General features: G+C 41.9%; 1 protein-coding gene across 8 annotated transcripts in view; it reads right to left on the reverse strand.

Moving 5' to 3' along the window:
• The window catches only part of PKP4 (plakophilin 4), an 85,136-nt gene that overhangs the window by 6,400 nt on the left and 58,919 nt on the right, over window positions 1-19,817 (reverse strand). For 6 of the 8 annotated variants that reach the window (XM_054209430.1, XM_054209424.1, XM_054209426.1 and 3 more), the window contains 8 exons: window positions 19,236-19,456; window positions 16,697-16,825; window positions 13,042-13,255; window positions 4,859-5,042; window positions 3,455-3,572; window positions 2,746-2,937; window positions 2,431-2,604; window positions 1,355-1,505 (listed from right to left, as the gene is read on the reverse strand). In XM_054209430.1, coding sequence (XP_054065405.1) covers window positions 1,355-1,505; window positions 2,431-2,604; window positions 2,746-2,937; window positions 3,455-3,572; window positions 4,859-5,042; window positions 13,042-13,255; window positions 16,697-16,825; window positions 19,236-19,456 — 1,383 coding nt within the window. Of the gene's footprint in view, window positions 1-1,354; window positions 1,506-2,430; window positions 2,605-2,745; window positions 2,938-3,454; window positions 3,573-4,858; window positions 5,043-13,041; window positions 13,256-16,696; window positions 16,830-19,235; window positions 19,457-19,817 lie in introns of all 8 variants that reach the window. The other 2 variants (XM_054209425.1, XM_054209431.1) reach the window with 1 other exon arrangement.

Raw genomic sequence — 19,817 nt, forward strand, 5'->3', positions numbered from 1 at the left:
CCCGCCACTGCGCGTCCTGCAGCAGGGTCCTCAACACACGCTTGCATGTACCCATTTATATTGGTATTTGTTGCACTCCCCAATCTCTTATTTTCTTCAGAGTTTAGACCATGTAAGCCCACTAATCCCTGCCCCTACCAATGGCAGTGAAGTTGCATAAAACAGATTAGTGGCATGGGGTAATTTATGACACGCTTTGTGTCTCAAAATATTTTATACAAAGATTAGTTTCGGAGTGTACCTGGAAAGCCAATAACCCTTTCATAGTTACGGCTTTGGCAGGGAGAGGGAACACCTGGAGGTAAATTCCTGAACTGAAAAGTTTTGCCAGGAAGGGAAAAAAAGAAATCCTGAAAAGAGAGTATCACCTGAGTATGACCTGTATAGGGCTGGTGCTATAGAACAGAATTTGCTTTTTACTAATTTCTTACACATGCGACCCCTACCCTGCAAGAAACCAAGTTCTGAACATCCAAGACAGAGAAGCTTCAGAAATATATAACAAAATTCTGTTCACCTGCGCTTATCTTTTTGAGAATAATGATACTCTCATCTGTATAAATAGTTGTTACGTACTTATCCCACTAGTCTACAACACAAAATGCTTCTGTAACAAAAATGAAACTTTTTAGATCATGACCTGTGTTAGGAGGGTTCATTTAGGGCACAGCAGTCTGGAGCCGAGGGTGAGGCATGTTCAACACTTGCCGTAACAAACGGAGGAGATTCCTGATCAAGGTGGAAAATATGTTGTTTGGGTTTTTTTAAATGCTAGATGAGAAAGGCACAGATGAATGCTTAAAGCATTAAATATCAAAATTGCCAAAAGGGAAACGGTAAGTTTTTCTAGCAAGTGCTCTTGTTGATTAATTAATTCAGCAAAGACACATATACACTGCTCCATATCTGGGCTTTTGTGTAAATATGCTACTAGGAGAGGATTTCTTCCCTCTCTTCCTCTCCAATACTGTTCAATAAAGTATTTACTGATGTGCTGGCGGCAGAGCTGTCCTATCCTCTGAGGATACGTGAGGGGCACTGAAACCCTCTGAGGAGGTCGCCATTTAGCTCCAAGGCAGTAGTTGTGTTTTCCACCAGATTTTGCAGTGGCAGTTTCCCGTCCAGAGCAGCCCAGCTGAGGTGACTTCCACCCACGGTAAAGAGATTGCCATGCACGACGCTAAAGACAAACTAAAATGTCACTATTACTCTGAAAAGCTACCGCTGCCAAAAAGATGAATTCCTGTGACACGACTGACAGGATCAGTGCGATCCCGCACACTATTTCTACTGGTGGAATCTCCCCTGGCGCCACGCGGGTAACGGCGCGCTCTTCAGCGCAGGCTGTGCTCACCGATGAGCTCCTTGTTACGCACGTCCAACGCCATGTTCCTTAAGGCCGTGGCCACGGAGGAAACAACTCGGTCGTTGTCCATCCTCAGCAGCTCCACAAGGATGGGCAGCCCCTTCTCCTTCCTTACGGCAGCTCGGATGTACGCTGCGAACTACAGTAAAACTCTAGTTACTCACAGATCCGCAGCAACTGAAATGATCTCTAACTAGATTGTAATTTTAAAGTATGTCAGGGGACATTTGCCAAAGAAAAGATGCCATGTTAGAAGTAGAATTACTGAACAGAAAGTTGGTCCCGTTCACCTCAAACCAGGACATTAAACGTATATCTTTTCTATTATTACAAAGGGTTGTCTCTTTGTTGTTTTCACTCATTCCTCTTACAAAGCAATGTTGAAAAAAAGTGGTCTAATACCAGTGGACAAAAAAAAATAGCGGACAAAATACCTTAATAGATGACAAATTACTGAAAAGGAAACACTGTTGGTTTTGTGTTTTTTTTTTTGTTGTTGTTGTTTTTTTTATAATGGTCATAAAATGAAAAAGTCTTAGCTGTTTTTCTACAAGCAAAGGAAGCAATTAACATTTCTGTTTTTATCTCTCCATGACAAATACATAACATTAATCAAGTGTTCTCATGTGGTGCTTCTTAACATATAGTATGCAAGGGCCACAGGCAAGAATGTCTGGAAATAAATAATGCAAATAATAAAGCAAATACAAACAATTTATTTACACTGGTCTTATTTTGACAGTACCTTCCCACCAGAACTCAGAGGTGGAAGATGCCAGAAGATTATTTTGACCTAATATGCACCAGAAGAAAGCTTTTTCTGTTTATTTAAAGTAAAGGTATCAATTCCAAGGCCCATTTCCATATTGCTTTTCCTGTCTACCATCTGTGTCATCGCTTTTTGCTGTGGAAACAACATCACTGCAGCACGAGCGAGACGTGCGGGAGAGGGAGGCTCCGGCACACACTAGAAAATTACATGTTCCTTCCAAACACGTTCCAGTAACTTATTAAAAAAACCAGTGAAAATACAGCGATAGGAGGAAGAGTAGGACTTGACGAACCTTCCAGTTGCCAGCAGAGAGGTTCTGGAGCGATCCCGCGGAGCCCTCCAGCGTAGCCGGGTTGGAGCTTTCTGCCAGCAGCGTCAGGTACGGCTTTACCACTGACGGGTGCCACAGCATTTCCACCCCTTTCGGGGACTTGGAAAATCCAGGGATGGGGCCAACTCCATCCCACTGGGGAACGAACACAGATTGGCAACTACGTGAAACTACATTTTCACTCAACATACGATAGCTTTCCTTCAAGCTACGTACTCCCCCCCCCATTAGCTAAACTGCAGTTGATATATTTGTAATACAAGGAAAACGGCAAACCTGATCCTCCTGTGAAGTTTTTTTTTTCTTCTTCTTTTTTTTCCCCCAGCAGCTTGGCTCTGAATCTTTGCTAGGCGATTCTTTTCCGAGCAAGTCATCCAATTCGTTGATTCCCAGCAGACGTGCCTGAGGGACCTCCAGTTCCAAGCGGTAAGAAAGGTTCCTCAAGGTACACACACAGTTTTCCACTGTCTGAAGCCAAACCACAAAGATGTCATGTAATTAGTTACTTTCTTACGTGGTGATAAAGCAAACCTAGCGAATTAGGTAGAGGTCAAACAAATTAAGTAGAGGTGAAAAGGCATTCACAGCACAAGCACTAAATTCTAGTCCTGGGCCTTGGGCATTGCTTTGTCTGCTCTTCCGGGAAAATTGCAATCTCTCTCCTGATACACTCAGATATGAAATTATTTATAACAGTAATCTCTACTATAGTGGCTTATTTTTTAGTATTCTGAAAATGAAAAAGACAAGAGCTTATTATTATTTTATTGGAGAATGAATACTTCAACGCTGATGAAAACGAAATTCACAGAGTATGTTGCGCTGCATTATGCAGCAGAATTTGTGTGTCAGTAAGCTGGGGCTGGGAGAGAAGTCCAGTTGAGCTAACCCATCGCAGTGCTAAATTACACCGTACAAACCCCAAAGCATCCTACCAGACACGTAGTTTAGCACCAAAAATCCCTTAGGAGAGAGGCGCACACACCTTGCTGTCGTAATCGGAGGTGTTGACGCACGTGTGGATCACGTACAGCAGAGAGTCAACCAGCCCGTCGCAAGACCTCATCTGCTTCCGAGCCTCTTCCCCCGCCGAGCTCAGGTTCCTACAGGGTGAAGCGACAAAGGAGCACCGTGTTGGCAGACAGACATACAAGCGCTCTAGAAGTCTTTTATGCAGCTGATTGAGAAGTTAAAAGCAAACGTACCCTTTTGTGCAGCAACCCACCCCCAATTTTTATAAAAGATAAATGATTCAAACTGCAATTTCAAGACAACGCTGCCTCCCTGCCAAAACCGGCCACCAGCAGAACCGCTTTCCCACGGCCTTCTCCGTCCCAAGCCCCGGGCTGTACAAGCCCAGATCTCTGGTTCGTAGGCGCTGTGGCTGTCGGCTGAGCTGGTCGCTGCCAGGAACACCCTCCAGTGCCCCTTTTCCAACGGGGACCCACCAGCGACCCGTTCTGTGCCGCGGCCTCGTTAGCAAAGGATGTAGATGCAGAAAGCGTTTGCCTTCGAGGCCCGCGCACTGCCAACCGGACACGCACCAGACACAGTGCTGCTGCTACGGCCGCGCCACCGCCGGCCCGGGGACGTGCTTCTCCTCCAGCATCCCCTTCCCCTCGCCGTGCTCGCACAGCCCCCCCACCAAAGCAGCGCGAAGCTCCTCATCTTAAACACCACCCGTGGACAACAACAAAGGAGCGGTTTATGAAAATATCCTGAAGTTCAGAAGGGTTACCAGCGTATAAAAAGCAATTCCAGTTCTGTTTAAACACAACGGCCTTACTCTGCTGTTTAATGGAACACAATTTGAAATCTAATAAATTACAATTACAAACAAACCTACAAATGAATAGAAATAGCTCATATACTACCCCGGCCCTTGAATTCTCTTTTCAGATATTTTAGTTTTGCCTTTTATTATTCCGAATACGTTTTCCACTTCTTACTGCTGTTTCAGAAATCCACAAATCGAATAGTCAAACACTTCTTCGCTGATCTATATGCATATACAAACATAATTAAATGTATACAACAATAAAGAATCACCAAATGCACATTTTTTCCCCTAAATAATATTCATAAGCCCTATACACAACACAAAAATTGCAGTATTTAATAGGGGAAAAGTGCAATGATCGTAATGTATAAAAAAAGCCACCAAATTTAACCACTCGCCATTATAGTTAGCATCTTGCGACTGATTTTGTACTTTTCGTATTTTCCTAATATGGGAAAAAAACCCAAACGCAAAAGCTGCCTAAATGATAGAACTACATGTACTTTATAGAATGCAGCAACTCTTTTGCTTCAGAATCACAGTACACAAAGGACCCGCTGGATAACAGGATTACTCTGTCAGAGGGAGTCTTCTAGAACAGCAGGTTACCTCAGGCATCCTGTGGTATTGCGCAGAACCAGGGAGGTCTGGAATTTAATTTTATGATCATCATCAAAGGAAGAACTGTTCCATCCGGAATGTGGCACTATCACAGTGTTCGTTAGTGTCGACAGAGCATCTCTAATGATTGTCATCTTCACCGCATCGCACGAAGACAAGTTCCAGAGAACCCCTTAAGAAAAGATTTCCATTGCAGGACAGTCAGAAAAGACTTGTCAAACAAGTATAAAGCAACACTAACAACTTAAGAGACATCACTTAAAACAGGAGAAAGATAATTTACCTATACAAAACAAAAAGAAATATAGTTCTTCTGCATCGTAACTTTAATATTATTCCAACATAATGGGTTGATAAGTAGTCAGCAAAGCTGCCATTAAAAGAGTCACTTTACAGACTGAAATCAATATTTCTCAACTCCAGATGACAAGGTGTTCAGCAGCCGTCACTCCAGCTGTCTGGCTGCCCTGCAGCTCTTTGATGGACGAGCCGGAACACGAGATGATAATCGGAGTAACCCTACCAGAGCAGCAGCTAGGCTTCCCACACCACTGGGAAGGAAAACGCGCACATCCGTCAGTAAACGCTCTTCTCAAGGGGAAATCCTGAGCAGAACACACGCTGACTGACGGGGGATGGTCCCTCCTTTCTCTCCTGAGGTGCTGCCGTGGTGGTACCCGAGAAGCCGCCGCTGCACTGCAGGAGCCCCCGAGAACATTCCCCGCAAGGCCACAAACTCATCTCAACTGCACAACACCTTTCCGTCTTTCCGAATCGTATGTGCCTCGAGCTCACTGTATCTCTCTAATGCCAGTATCTTAGGTATCTAAAGATCAGTCCCACACTGACTACCTGCAATGGGAAGAACAATCTCTTTCTGTAGCACCCAGGCAACGTGCCAAGCTGCTACAAACCTGCCACAGCAGACACTTCTGCTCCTAACTGGATTTGACAGATTAATTCAGCACAAAACTTCACATAAAACAAAAAATGGAAGTAGTTTAGTCATTTACTATTCACTAGAGTTTTATTGATGTCTGCCGTCTATAGGCACACCTGTAGGTGTGACCCTGCTCCCCGAGTCTGCCCGGCAGCAGAGGCACCCCGCACCACTAGCTGGTTCCTCTCCCGGAGAACTCCAGCGCAGAAGGAAACGCGTGAATATTTACACGAACAGAAAAAATATCTCCGAAGAAAAGCAGCTGCTGGTAACCTCCTTCCATAACTGTTGATGTGGACGTGACAGGTAGGGGTGACCGCCAGCAGCAAGCTCTGGACTTGCAGAGGTGCTGTGGAGGAGGTCACCACTGGAGCTGTCACGGCGCTGGGGGAGAAACGTGTCGCGTGTTGTGCTGCAGCCAGCGGCACAGCCTCCTGTGGAAGGGCAGCTACAGCTCAAACCCAAGACCCACTGAAACCGTGTGCCCTCTGTGAGCCTTACTGATCCCCAGCCGTACGTTCATCTGCTGCCCCAGTGGGCGGGCTGAGATGAGAAGGCACATTTACCACAAGGGGTAAGGCATTTTTCTGGGCTCTTTGTCCTGTTCAAAAAAAGGCACGAATGTCTGACCGCCAAAGGGTGAGTCTTCAACAACCCTGTAAGAAAGAGGTTTGGGAGAGGGAAGAAACAGATCATTATCCTGATTTGTATGAAGCTTAGAGATTAAAGTTATTAACTCCTTATTAAAAACGAACATGGAAGAGATCTGGCAATATTCCTAAGAGAGAGATTGTTTACATCGGAAACCTCTACAACTTCGCAGGCAGAAGTTAACAGCTAAAAGAAAGGTCATAAGTATACAAGAGCAAAAATGAAGTGAGAAGAACCCAAATCTACGGACACTGCGGCTGAAAGATCACCAGCGTTTTGCAAACGTGAGATCTTGTGGAGTATTTTCTGAAAAAAATGACAAAGAAGGAAGATTGTCAGATGGGTGGTAGCCATTCAAGAGTTTTCAGCAAAGGTCCTGAGTGTGTGATGTGGTATGATTCTAGATCAGGTGGAACCTGAAAAGCCAGTATCCAAAAAGGAGGAATGCAAGATGAACAATGGAGGGGGGAAACGGTTTGGGTTTTCGAATGATAAACATGGGAAAAATGGCCTGGGGTGACATTACTGCTTTCTTGCATTGTATGCCTGGGATATCAGATACTGAAGTGCAGAGCTGAACATACAACAGCTCATGTAAAAATCCTACAGAAACTCTCTTCCTGGAGACTACAGCAAGAAGTGGAGAGTTTTCCGTTCACCTTTTAGTCACGTGAAACTGCTACCGATCTCTCATCCTCAGGCAGAATTCTGTAGTTCCCTCCCCTGCTTCACTGTCTTCTTACAAGACATTCAGACACAGAAGTATGAGATCTGACATAAATTGTGTGCAGAACTGTATATACAAGTAATATGCTAAATATGGCATTCAGACATCTTTTTCACTATGAAACACAGCTTGACGTGCATCTAAACGCTCACCAGGTACTCATCGTACTCTCAATATTTTCCTCACATACAGTATTTAACTAACTGTAAGGTAGTATAGCTGCGTACACTCAGCAAAACACATTAAACAGCATTTCCACAATAGCCCCATAAAATTGTTACTATAAACCATATGGTTTTCAGTTTGACAAGACCTTCAACGTTTAGTTTCCTCAGAAATAAATTACAGGGGCACGAGACAAGAGTTTACAAAACCAAAAGTTTTTAAAGACAGCAAAAGTTTTTAACACAGCCACACAAAGATAAGAAAGAAAAATCTCTGCATGAAAGATCCTTTTTCTCTTCAGTAAAATAACCTCGGGGGGACAGATACCCGAGGAGGTTCCTGACTGTCCCGATTTCCAGTTGTGACACAGGCAGCCCGGCACTGAATGCGTCGCACAGCGGTTCCTAGAGATTGTGACGCGAGGAGCACAGAGCCAGGGCTCTGCCGCGGCACGTCGCAGACCCTCTGCCCACACAACCTTCCTTTTCCCGGCACCGCACCTCTCCCGTTCACTTAGGGACCTCCTGCGCGACAGATCACCTGCTGAACAACCCGACCTCTTCCTTGTACCCACTGTCTGGTTACTTTTGAAATCACCAGCTATTTCACAGAAACGTTACTTCTGTGAAAATCATACATTTCCTTCCAATACTTTGACACAGAACAAAAGAATAAATTAATTTATAAACAGCAAACTACCTCCTTGGTGGTCTGATAACCCTGAGGAACTAAAGATGAAAAATCTACAGCAATGGATACGTCACGTGTTAAAGTGTTCAGAGATTACTGATACTTTAATGCCATCACAGACCCATTTTAGAGCCACGTTAAAAGTATTATTTATGACTTTTGACTCCGGCTCCTGTACAGCAAGACTTCCAGTAACAAAAGAGAATTGATTACAAGCTGGGAAATAAAAAAATTTTTAAAAAAAGTACGCTCTAAAGTTGTTGTGTAGGTTTTTTTTCATAAAAGTTTTGAGTGATTCTCAAAAGCTGTTTATGGCTTCACCAAACTTTGTGTTGCACCACATCTACACACTCAAAATAAGCTGAAGTTTACTTATTCCTCAGGTTTAGTAGTTTGATTACATAGAGCAAGCTATTTCAAATCCATATCCAATTTCATGCCATAAATCTCTTCTTTAGCAAGCGCGTACAGCCGCAGAAGAGTGCTCCATGGGTAACTAACTGAGAAATGTAAATGCTCCACTGGCCTAAAGCTTTAAGTTTTTGAAACCTTATTTCATGCAATTTGTGATGCAAACTAGAAATGAGATCTCACCTAAGCCTCCTCCCCGCCCCCCAAACATTTGTTGTTAAAGCAAGTTATGCAAGAGAAAAATTCTATTTCGAGTCTCAGACTATTAGTTACCTAACGCAGAGAGGGAAATAGCGCGCTGGACTCTGTGACCAGCTCTGAAAATCTCCGTGTCCGTTACTCACGTGGAGGCAGAGCCCCCAGCCTTACGGCACCAACTGCCTCTAAACACCGCCTGGCCTGCGGCAGAGCCGGGGCCGCGGGCGCTGTCTGCAGCGCGGAGGCAGCAGAAGCCGGGACACCCCGCGCCTGGGCACGGCGGCACCCGTGCCATTGGCCATGGCCACCCTCGCTCCACCCACAGGGACGTGGCACCCCCTGCCCCGTTCCGGAGCAACGCCACCCCAGGGCCTCGCGGAGAAACCAGACGAGAGCAGCCAGCAGCACCGCTTCTCAGGTGTGGGCACGACGGCACAGAAGAGACCAGCGGCAGGACCCCCCAGGCCGAGCCCTCCAAGAGGCCCGTGACACTTTGGCCATATTGACTTGTCCGTGCGGATCAGCCTGGGAACGTTCCAACGGCAAACCACTGGCGTTCCCTGAGCATCTACGTCAAAACATGCACAGAAGCTGGACTCTCAAGGAGGTAGCTTGATTAAACGATTAATGATTTATCACCCCTGCGGTCATTATGTGAAGGCAAATGCTCTCACCAGGACATTCTATTTTTTAATTTGGGAGAAGTCTTCGGCTCTTTATTTTACAAAGTAAAACTGTGTATTACCCAGCCCTTTAGTCTCCATGTTAAAAATGAGAATACAATCTCATTATTTGCACAGTACTTATTTTAAGACAATTGGGACCAAATTTAAAGCTTCTTAGAAATAAACCCTGGAGGCAAAGGCAGTCATAATTTGTGAAGTTTCCACTGAAAGATAAGGAAAATGGTGGCAGGAGCCAGTACCATGCCATGTTAAGGTATAAGAGACTTCTGGGATTACAGTATAATTTTGTATGCCATTTAAGTAACAGTTGCCTTTTTATTCCTCATTGTTGTGGAGGCACATTTAAAAACAAGTATTTAACTGTTACAAAATCATCTGCCAAACAGACAGTTTGAAACCGTAGGCAGAAGATGAATATCCTCTGAATTTATTTTTCAATTTTGCAGCTATTAGCTGCAATTTCCCTCATTTTGTAAGACTGGTGGACATCCCGTTCAACCAGCTCCGTGCAGCAAGAAGTGCCGAGTCCATGCACCCACCCCGGCAGACCCCTGCTGTCCCCAGCACGTCCAGGTGTGAAGGAGAGGAGCTTCTGCTTCCTACGCGTGTTACACTGTACTCTGCGTAAGATGCAACTGGTCGCTCCAGCTGGCCTCATGTTTCTTGCTTAGTCTGTGAACGTACTATAAAATACAGCAGAAAAATCACAAACCACTATTAGTGCCTGACGTTGCCTAGAGGTGAGGAAAACCTGAGAAGAGAAGGCTAAAGTTGAAAAGGGATCAGCGTTACCAAGCACGGATAATTCTTAATGGAGGAAGGAAATCAGCAGTAACAGCACCAGGGGGGAAAAAAAGAATAAAAGTGAGCGAGCTTCGCAGGAGAGTTCAAAATGCCGTACGAGAAAGCTTCTGCAGTTCCAATGAAAAGCAGGTCTTTTTGTTTTCTTTTTTTGATCAGGGACTGCCTGCCCTATTTTTCCTGAAGCTCTGACCCTCGCCGCTCTCAGAGATGACCGTGCCAAAATACCGACGCCGTGCGCGCTGTTGGAGTTTCCCAGGCGAGCGGTTTCCCTGCCGAGGGCGCTGGGACCGCGGGGGCAACGCAACCGCGGGCGGCTGGGGTGAGCTCGGCAAAGAGTGGTCCAATGCGCTCCAATGCACAGCTTTTAAAGACTTCTAAAAAAAATGTATTACTTCATTTTCATATAATGATTATGAAAAGCAATGTAGCACATTTTATTTTCTGAATAATCTACAACCATTAAAAAGATGACTTGCTTCCCTCTTAAAACATTCTTGGGGTTTTGCAATTAAGCTTTCTATGTTTTTTAATGTAACTTTCTATTCAATTTCCACTTCTTTATCTCTCTGCATTTCAATCTTGGCATTTCAGCTACTGTTAATTAAATATAGACCCCCGTATTCCTACTGCTTTCTAACTCCTCTAAAACATATTTGTGCCATTAAGCCCTCCCCCAATACGCTAGCTTTTCAAACGTAGCAGAGTTAATCCTTAGGGCGTGTTCCCAAATAATTTCTGAGGTTAAAAGATTGCTTTTGACTAAATAATTCCTCACAAATTTTATACAAATGAATTCGTGTGAAAAATATCTATACGGATCGCAAGAAGTTTGTTATTCTAATTTCACTTATGCGGGATAAAGTTTTCATCTACCTAACTGCATATTAAAGTAAACTGGTGAATTTCACTTGCGATGACAGCAGACAGACCTGCTGTTTTTCAACCGCAATCGATACTGGTAACAATGAAAGGAGAATTCATTGAGCGAGGAAGAAAGACCACCCTCAGCAAAAAGAGAAGCATTGTACTTCATCAAGAAACGTTACACTGGAAAATCCACTTTATATGAAAAATTATGAGTAAACTACTGCAGTAATGAATAGTGCTAATTTTAAACTAGACATCAGACATTTAGTGTTTCTAGTGGTGTAGATTGATACTAGTTTAACTGTATCTACATTATTTTAATCTGGGAACACAAAGTAAACTGGGTGGGTTTGCTAGTTTTAGTTCTGACATAGGTGGAGTTTTTTAATTATTGAACTATTAATTTAATTATTGAATTATTGAATCATTGGATCTTTCCCACTTCTTTATATTGCTATTTATAGAAGCATTTAAAAATCCCTAAGCTCCCCAAAAGTCTGCAGTGGATTCTTCTTAAGCACCCAGCATCAGTCGAACTCTAAAAGAAGTCAATGCCACTGACCTAGCCAGAAGACAATTAGGCCAAAACTTTCCATTTTGGTGTAGCTGGTTAAAAAAAAATTAAAATATGTGTGTTAAAAAGTAAGAGTCACTTTTTCTGAAGTAGTAATCTTTATTTATAATTCAAATTAAATACCATATTTATTTGAAAAAACTTTATACTTACAGATGACGTGCTATATCTTTTTTGAAAGACAACAGAGTAGAGTTTTGGGGTTTTTTAGTAGCAACTAAATACCTTCTTATTTAAGCATTTGACTTTGGCTTAGTCTGTGGAACCATCCCTAACATCTTAAAAGCACAAGTATTTTAGATACATAAACATGAATTCTGTAGAGCAGACAAGACAGCTAATGTGTAATTCTAGCTTTCAGTATTCCATTTACATAACTTCTTAAGGAAAAACTGTATGTTTCTAGAGAGAACATGAAAGCTGCAGGTAATCTTAATGCTTGCTTATGTGGAAAATACTTAAGGAAAACAGCCTGCATATGAACTTAAAGGCTTTGGATACCTTCTGTACAGAGTCCTCTCTCTGCTTAACAGCTTTTCTAAAGAGAACTTGGACAGGCTCCCGGGATGACACCTCCCTCCCCTCTGACTCCAGCCCTGTTGGGGGGCTTTGTTTAGCAGGTAAGTAGTTAAGCTTTGGAGTTTAACAAAATCAAACACGGGAGCTATTAAAACTTGAAAGAGGAACTATTTAAAGAAAGTGAAAACTACTTTTTTCTGTCCTCTCATATTTTTCAATCCCCTAAAACCTTCATAGACAAATCACTCCCCTATTAAGAGAAGGGGATAGCAGCTGTACGCAGTGCCAAACAATTCCACCTTGTTTTGATGGAAATAAAGTTCCTTCATGTGTTAGAAGTGCAAATCATTTATTATTTCTGCACTTTCTGTCTGCACCAAGTGCCGAGCAGGTTCATGGGTTATAAGCTAAATCTGCTGCCTCACACTCGTGATGCTGGGAGCGCGCACAGTCGCTTGCCGTCACTCTGCTAACAGTCTGCACACGGAGATGCTCCTATAATTTCCATACTTGCAATTTTCTAACTGTACTTCAACATACATTTACGTAGTCCGGGTACATCTTATAAATTCTGCAAGATCTTACTTAAAACTATTGTAATCAGATGATAAAAAAAAGCCTGGAATAAAACAAGGGTTAGGAGTCAATAAATATCTGCCTGACACCTGGCTGCGTACATAGGAGAACCACACCAGAGGAAAATTTACCCTAAGTGGAGCTCAAGATTCACTTCTCCCAGCGAATCTATACCTTTATGCTAATACTTTAACTGTCAGTAATCAAAATAAGCGATGTCGTATTCACAAAAAAATACCAATGCACAAATAAAAATCCGGTCAATATACTCAATTCCAGTCACTTACCTGTTATTCCAGCCTCATCCACTTCAGAAAAATAATCTGTATTATAGTTCCCTGCCTGTTTCTATTCACAACTTACCCGTTACAAGCTCTTTGATTTCAGCATCAACGGATTTTCTCAACAATCGTAGAAGGGCAGGTATCCCACCAACGTTCTTCATTGCTATTTTGTTCTCATCAGTAGACTTGCCGTAAACCAGGTTTCTCAGTGCGCCGCACGCATTCTTCTGAACTTCCAGGACTCTGTGATCCAGGAGATCAACCAGGTGCTTGATTCCTCCCAGCCTACACACCTAGAACATGGAACGTCGGGAACATCAGCACCCAGCGATTCCACCCATTTCACTCTACAGATCTAAAAGGCTTTATCCTTATAAAACCAGTACATTCCGTGCTACTTCAAGAAGAAATATTGTTGGTAAATCTTAGTAACTCGATTTTTTCACTGTACTGAAAATTCCCGCGAAGCACTCACATCCTTGCTGGAAAGGCTGGTGGACACTTCAGCCATTGGCTGTGTTCAGAGAAGAATTGTTACTGCTGAAGCTTTGCTTCCTAGTAATGCGGTTTTAAAAGTAATTTCCTATACCTCGGAATACCTTTGTAGAGAATATGAGAATCAAGAAGTTGCAAATATTTAAATGCAAACTGTTACACCTAACTACACACACACAAATCAGTTCAAACTAGCATATATCCAGTCCTATCAGCATATCTGAAGTTCTTTTTAAAAGGAAGGTCTACTCTGCAGAGATTTCATAAAACAAAAAGAAATTTTTATATTGTTTGCTTTAAAGCAGGTTAATTGCATTTCGTTGTCATTTTGTATTTTTTAAAAAATGTTAACGTTGTGTTTTGAGATCTCCGTTCCATGTAGTACTTTTCCTTGTTCAAAATAACTTACAGAAATGATAAATGATTCAAGTATTTTAGGATTCTGTAATATTTACAAAATAAACCTTCTCTCTATTACATTCTTGAAAATTGGATGGGGTAGCAAAACAGTTAATACCTTTATGCGCACCTTAAAAGAGCCAAATTGAAGAGGCTTGGAAAAAACCAATTGCAATGCAAGGTCTTTGACCAACACTGTATGTGATTTTTACCTGTCACCTCTTGAGTAGAAGAAAAGAAATAAAATGAAAGACTGGTGACTTGGAAATTTTTTAGGCCTCTCTTTAAAATGTATATTTTTCAAAAGGAAACCTATATTTACACACCTAGATATATCTACCATGTAAGTTACACGTCACGGGGACAGAGTTCAGCGATGATCAATTAGACACAGCGCTGCTACGCCAAAAGCCAGCAGGAGTCTGTATCTAATGGCATTCAGTCGACTTCAAGCTTAAAGTTATTCACCTGGCAAGACTTCTGTAGCTAGGGAATGAATATTACCTTACAGATTATTTATTTGATACCAAATACATTGAAAGCATACACTGCAGGATGCTATCAAAAAAAATAAATGTAAAGAGTTGGGTTTTTTTCAAGGCAAATCATTCTTATTTCTGTTACTAAATAATGATGCAACAAGTAACTATTCAGACTTTTCAGTTAAATCTCCCTCTTGTACGTCAATACAGCACATGAAACACTCCATCTACACTACCCATCCATAACAGACATACAAGTTACCAACAACAAAATAGCTTTATCATTTTTTCAATCCGTACTCAACACTTGGTGAGGTAGAGTTTTTGTGTATACAATTCAAAATAAAACTGGACTAGAAATCCATTCTTAAGATTTGTATTTTACAGAGTCATTAACTATTTTAAGATGTAGCAGCTGCTGCCAGTTTGAACTGACATTTCAATTTCTAAATTGAAAAAAATCAGAACTCTTGCAAAATCAGAACTCTTGTAAAATGATACATTCATGAACTAATATATCAGTATCGTATGTATTTACATACAGATATTCATTACATGGAAGTGTAATTTATTCATTCTGTGTAGTTTCATAGCTAATTTAAATGGTAAAGACTGCCACACTCCCGGGTAGTTTCTTACGCTTACCTTCAGGTTTTAGCAATGCAAGTATTCGAGTTCATTTTGCTAGGCTTTTACTATCCTTAATACTCTAGCAAATTAATCTGGTCTTTACCAGAGCAATAAAATAATAAATGTAAATAATGAATAAAAACACAAAAGCAGTCCTCAAAAAGTTTTTACCAAATTTGTCACTAAAATAATTACGATCCTTTCCCATTCCAGCTAGTTCCTCGTGCTGGCCTCTGCGCCGAAGGGCACACGGACTGCAGCTTCCCCGCTGCCACGATCCCGTTGCGTTTCCCAAACCCAGGGGACAGCTGCTTCCTAAGAGGCACTGGCATAAGGCTTGCTGTCCCAAAAGCCCAGCAATATTCTCCTCTCCTAGACGCCAGACATTCTTTCTGTCATAGTATTCTAAGGATTTATAACAGCCGATTATTCCCATTCAAAAGAAATAACTGTGCCAGTACATAAATCTTCCCTGTTTGAAAAGGAGAAATTTTCTGTTCCAGAATTCCACGCACTAAGTGGAAGGCGGTCTGCGTTTACAGTTGTCTCGCTGGCTACCGCGACTCATCTTGTCTTCTAAATCAAAAGACAACCTTTGTCTTTGGATGAGGTTTTATGAGCTTGATTATATGGTATAATATGTCTATAATTCTTTACTACCTGAACCGATTTTAAAACATATTAAATATTTCTAATGCTAAACAGTTCTAATTCTAATTCTATCTGTATTCTAATGATAAACAGTTGAGACACCACTTCATACATGACATAAGTGTTAAAGCCACATTCAACTTCTGCTTAAACTTTGGCACGTTTCTTTTAGCTTGTGTCCTTTTGAAAAAAATTAAGGCAGACATTCCATAATTTCTAAAACAAATTCTGTAACAATGAAAATTGAAGCGGTGAAGAAACGTAAAATCTCCTGGTAGATGAACATTTGCAGACAGATAATATCCCAACAATTCCTAAATAAGCTGTCAGGTCCCTTATAAAATAGCAAGACTACCTATAAATCTGTGATTACTTGCCTTCCAGCAGCAGTGAATTGTGTTGGGCTATCTTCTCATAAAAGTTGCACCAACATTTTATGAACATAAATAACATTTATACTGAAAATAACAGAAAACATACACATATGATACGAATGAAAAAGCAAATTCCTTCAGATCAACAGCTCATAGCTGCTCTGCAAAAAGGGCAGCTCTTCAAATGCAAACAGTTTCTAGAAATTTCAACAATAATCCGAATTTTCACTCAGACACATCCTTCCTGCACATCATATCGACATAAATACTACCCTCTATATATTTCTAGGGTTGGATTTCTTTCCTTTGCTTGGCAGTTCACTTGTTCCCTACGATGCCTTAAAATATCTTGATCAAAACCAGTGGAAAGCCTTCCAGAATTCCTGTTTTCCTTAGTCTCCGGTCATCAGCAGGTTGCACAGAAACAGGCTCCGATAAACATACTTTACAGTTCTGCTACATTACACAATGTGAATCTAAAATATTTTCACATAATTTCCACGCAGACTCTTACGACACAAAAATCTGTGTGTGTGTGTAATTACACACACCTAGGTACCTCAGTATTATCATGCATCTGGTACAAACATAAACCCCAAAGGGTCCAAAGTACTGTGTTATGATGACAAAACCCCGAGGAGGTGAGAGCTCTAGTTTTTCTTTCACGGTTTCCCCAGGAAGAGAAGGGCACTGGGCACAGTACCTCGGTTTTCACTTTGTTGTCTCCGAAGCAGAGGTGCTGGAGGTAGGCGGCCGCGTTCGCCTGCACCGAGGGGAACTGGTGCTGCAGCATGTGAATGACTTCAGGCAGCTCTGGATCTCGCCAAGCAAACTCCCTTCAGGAGACGAACACGTTCAAGAGAGGGCATTAGTTACAAACAGGTGTTTATTTCTAAGCAGAATTACTAGAGCCTCTTAAGAGTTTTTCAACAATTCTGGTTTTGTTCTGGAACATCAGGGCTGGGAGGAAAACCAGGTATGTTAGAATAACTACGAGCCACATCACCTTTTAGTCTTCCAATTGGAAAAGGATGCTTTATATCCTGTGTGCTCCAGCTAGCTTGGTTGTTGGTCACACAAATATATATATATACTAAAGTTACACCAACCCAAACACTCAAAACCACATAAATCTCCCAGAACTTAAATATGTAATGCAACAAATAGCCACTTAACAATGCCACTCGGGGACGTCATACTTTTTTTCCTCAGTGCTCAATGTCCTTTCTAGTCGGAAGTCAATTATACTTCAACAGATTTGCACAGCCTGAAATTTCAGCATCATGAGCAGATGTAGGAAGTTTGCATAATTTGAGCTATTCAGCAATTATAAACTTATAATCATTAAAATCATATCTCTTTCATTAAACAAAACTATTTTCTGCAGACAAATCCTGGAAAAGTCATTAAACATATCCATGCCAAATTCACAGATTTAGAAATATACCCATTAATATTTGCCAGGCTGTTTTCCTTCTGTAAAGGAAGATTGAGGGGGGAAAAAAATAGTAGTATCTAAGTTTTCATACGCTCAAAACCCCAAGTAAATTAAAAAAAAAAAAAAAAAAAAAAAAAAAAAAAAAAAAAAAAGAAGGATGTTCCAAGACTAGCATTCTGGGAGCTATTCAAAGGCTAACGCTAGCCCGGCCAGTTGGGTCTCCCCCGGTTCCTACAGTCACCAACAAGGGAAAGTTCAGCTACGTGCCTGCTTCAAACTGCTCAACAACTTAGAGGCTTATTTCTCCATACTAATGGCAGGAAGAACGTAGGGAAAACTGCCTTTCTAATAAAACTGGCAGCTTTCCGAGTGCTCCCTCGCTGTTTCCGTAGAGCAATGTGCTCTGGTAACACACTAACCCAACCCCGGCGACGGCGCCATCTGCAAAGCGCAAAGTGGAACAGATTAAAACGTAAGGTAAAACTATTCCACTGCGAAATTGCAAGATAAGAAGGTGCATCAGCAATGAAAACTGAGACAGAATTTCTTTAAAGTTCCTTGTTATGAATGAGAAGCATCCCTATTATAAGTAACTTTTCTTGTAAACCCCACCAGATTAGGCCAGCGGTAGCATGCAGCTGGCAAGCGTTACTCAGAGGTAAGATTATCCTGCTAACATCATTTAGATGACTGTACCCCTCAGTTAAATGAAATTAACCCAGTCTCTCCATATCTATTTAAAAAAAGAGATATATTACTTTCCACTACTGAGCAGATCTACTGAAGACAGTGCTTTTATTTTCGAGACCGAAGGGCAGGGCCAAACTAGAGAACACCTGAATCGTGCTATGAGCCGTCGGAACGCAGGAGGCCCCAAGGCTTTCGGTGTCAGACTCTGGTCTGCCATAGCTATCGGCTCCCCTCTTTCACAGTGTACTCGGCGCCGCGATGTTCCCGTATGAGCCCCTGGAGCCTGTCCCCAGCCGCGCGAGGTGCTCTGCCCCGGGGGTCTCTAACCCGGCCACGTGCTGTCAGCACAGGGAGCCTCCAGACGCTGCCCCGATGGACCGGTGCTCTGGGGGGGCTGGAGTTTCCGGCAGCACATACCACACTGAAGACAGGCAGTACCAGAAATCCCTCCAAGCTTTGCTTGGACTGGATTTTGATATTCCATTTGAAGACACAAGGTGTTAATGAATGGTGTCTCCACTAAATTGTAGTGATAACATTACACTTGTCACATGCCCACACTGTGTACATACACTTATAGCATCAAACTAGTAACTGTTTTAAAAACACGAATGTGTATTCGCTTTCAAAATGGTACATTTATACATCATTTTTAAACTTAGGTTGTTCGGAAACTTAAGCCGGCTGCTCACAAAAAATTCATTCAAATAAATGAGGTATGAACTTTCTAATGTTCAATCCCGATTCACGTTCCCATAAAGAGAAAACTTATTACAGTATTAACAGGTTGATCTGTAGAGTTACTCAAAAATATTTGGAATAATCCAGTCAATTCTCATTAAATTTGTAAGTATTTCCTGTAACAATTTCTACACGGAAGAAAAATGCAATAATAACTAAATGCATAAAAATTGCTCTTTCTTACTGTAACAAGTAGACTGCATTTATTACTTTGGCTATAAAGGTATAGATCTTAACACCTAAATCAGTCACGATTGTTTAAACAATGTAAAACCGGAAACTGGAATACGCGCAAAGTGCCACGTATATTCGAGGAATGTATTAAAACTCTTATTGCGGCAAGTACGTATCACTCTCTAGCGCACAAGAGGACTTGCCTGGGGTCCTTCTGGATGCTGTCTATGGACGGAGATCGCGTGGTGCCCTCGTCGGCGGGCGCTGCGTGCTGCAGCCTGCTGTAGCTGGACTCTGCCAGTCGATACTGCATTGACCTGTAGGGTTCCGCATAGGTAGCTGTTGTGTTCAGGGCATAATTATTTCTTTGGTATGTGAGTGTGCTACGCTGACTGGATGATCTTTGCAGATTTCCGACTCCTAGTATAAAATCAGTATTAAAACAAACTAGGTAACAAATGCCTATTGAAGAGAAGAGGCAATACGTAGTTAAAATTGTAAGCAAAAAAAAAAAAAAAAAAAAAATCAGTCTTAAAAACGTGTACAGCACTCAATATTGAAAGCTCTCGCCAGATTTAAGGGAGCGGTCACTCAGTGTCCCAGGGAAGATCGAGAGGTTCGCTACAGAACTAAAGGTTTGGTGCAATGAGGCTTTTGCCTCAGCTTGCCTCAAAAAGTATTTACAGTAAGAAACACATCTTGTGCCAGTAAGCAGAAATCAGGATGCAAAATGTTTAAGATTTATAATAAAATTCAATTACTAACATTAACGTCAATTTCC

Source organism: Rissa tridactyla, chromosome 7 (assembly GCF_028500815.1).
Source record: "Rissa tridactyla isolate bRisTri1 chromosome 7, bRisTri1.patW.cur.20221130, whole genome shotgun sequence".
Lineage (NCBI taxonomy): Eukaryota > Metazoa > Chordata > Aves > Charadriiformes > Laridae > Rissa > Rissa tridactyla.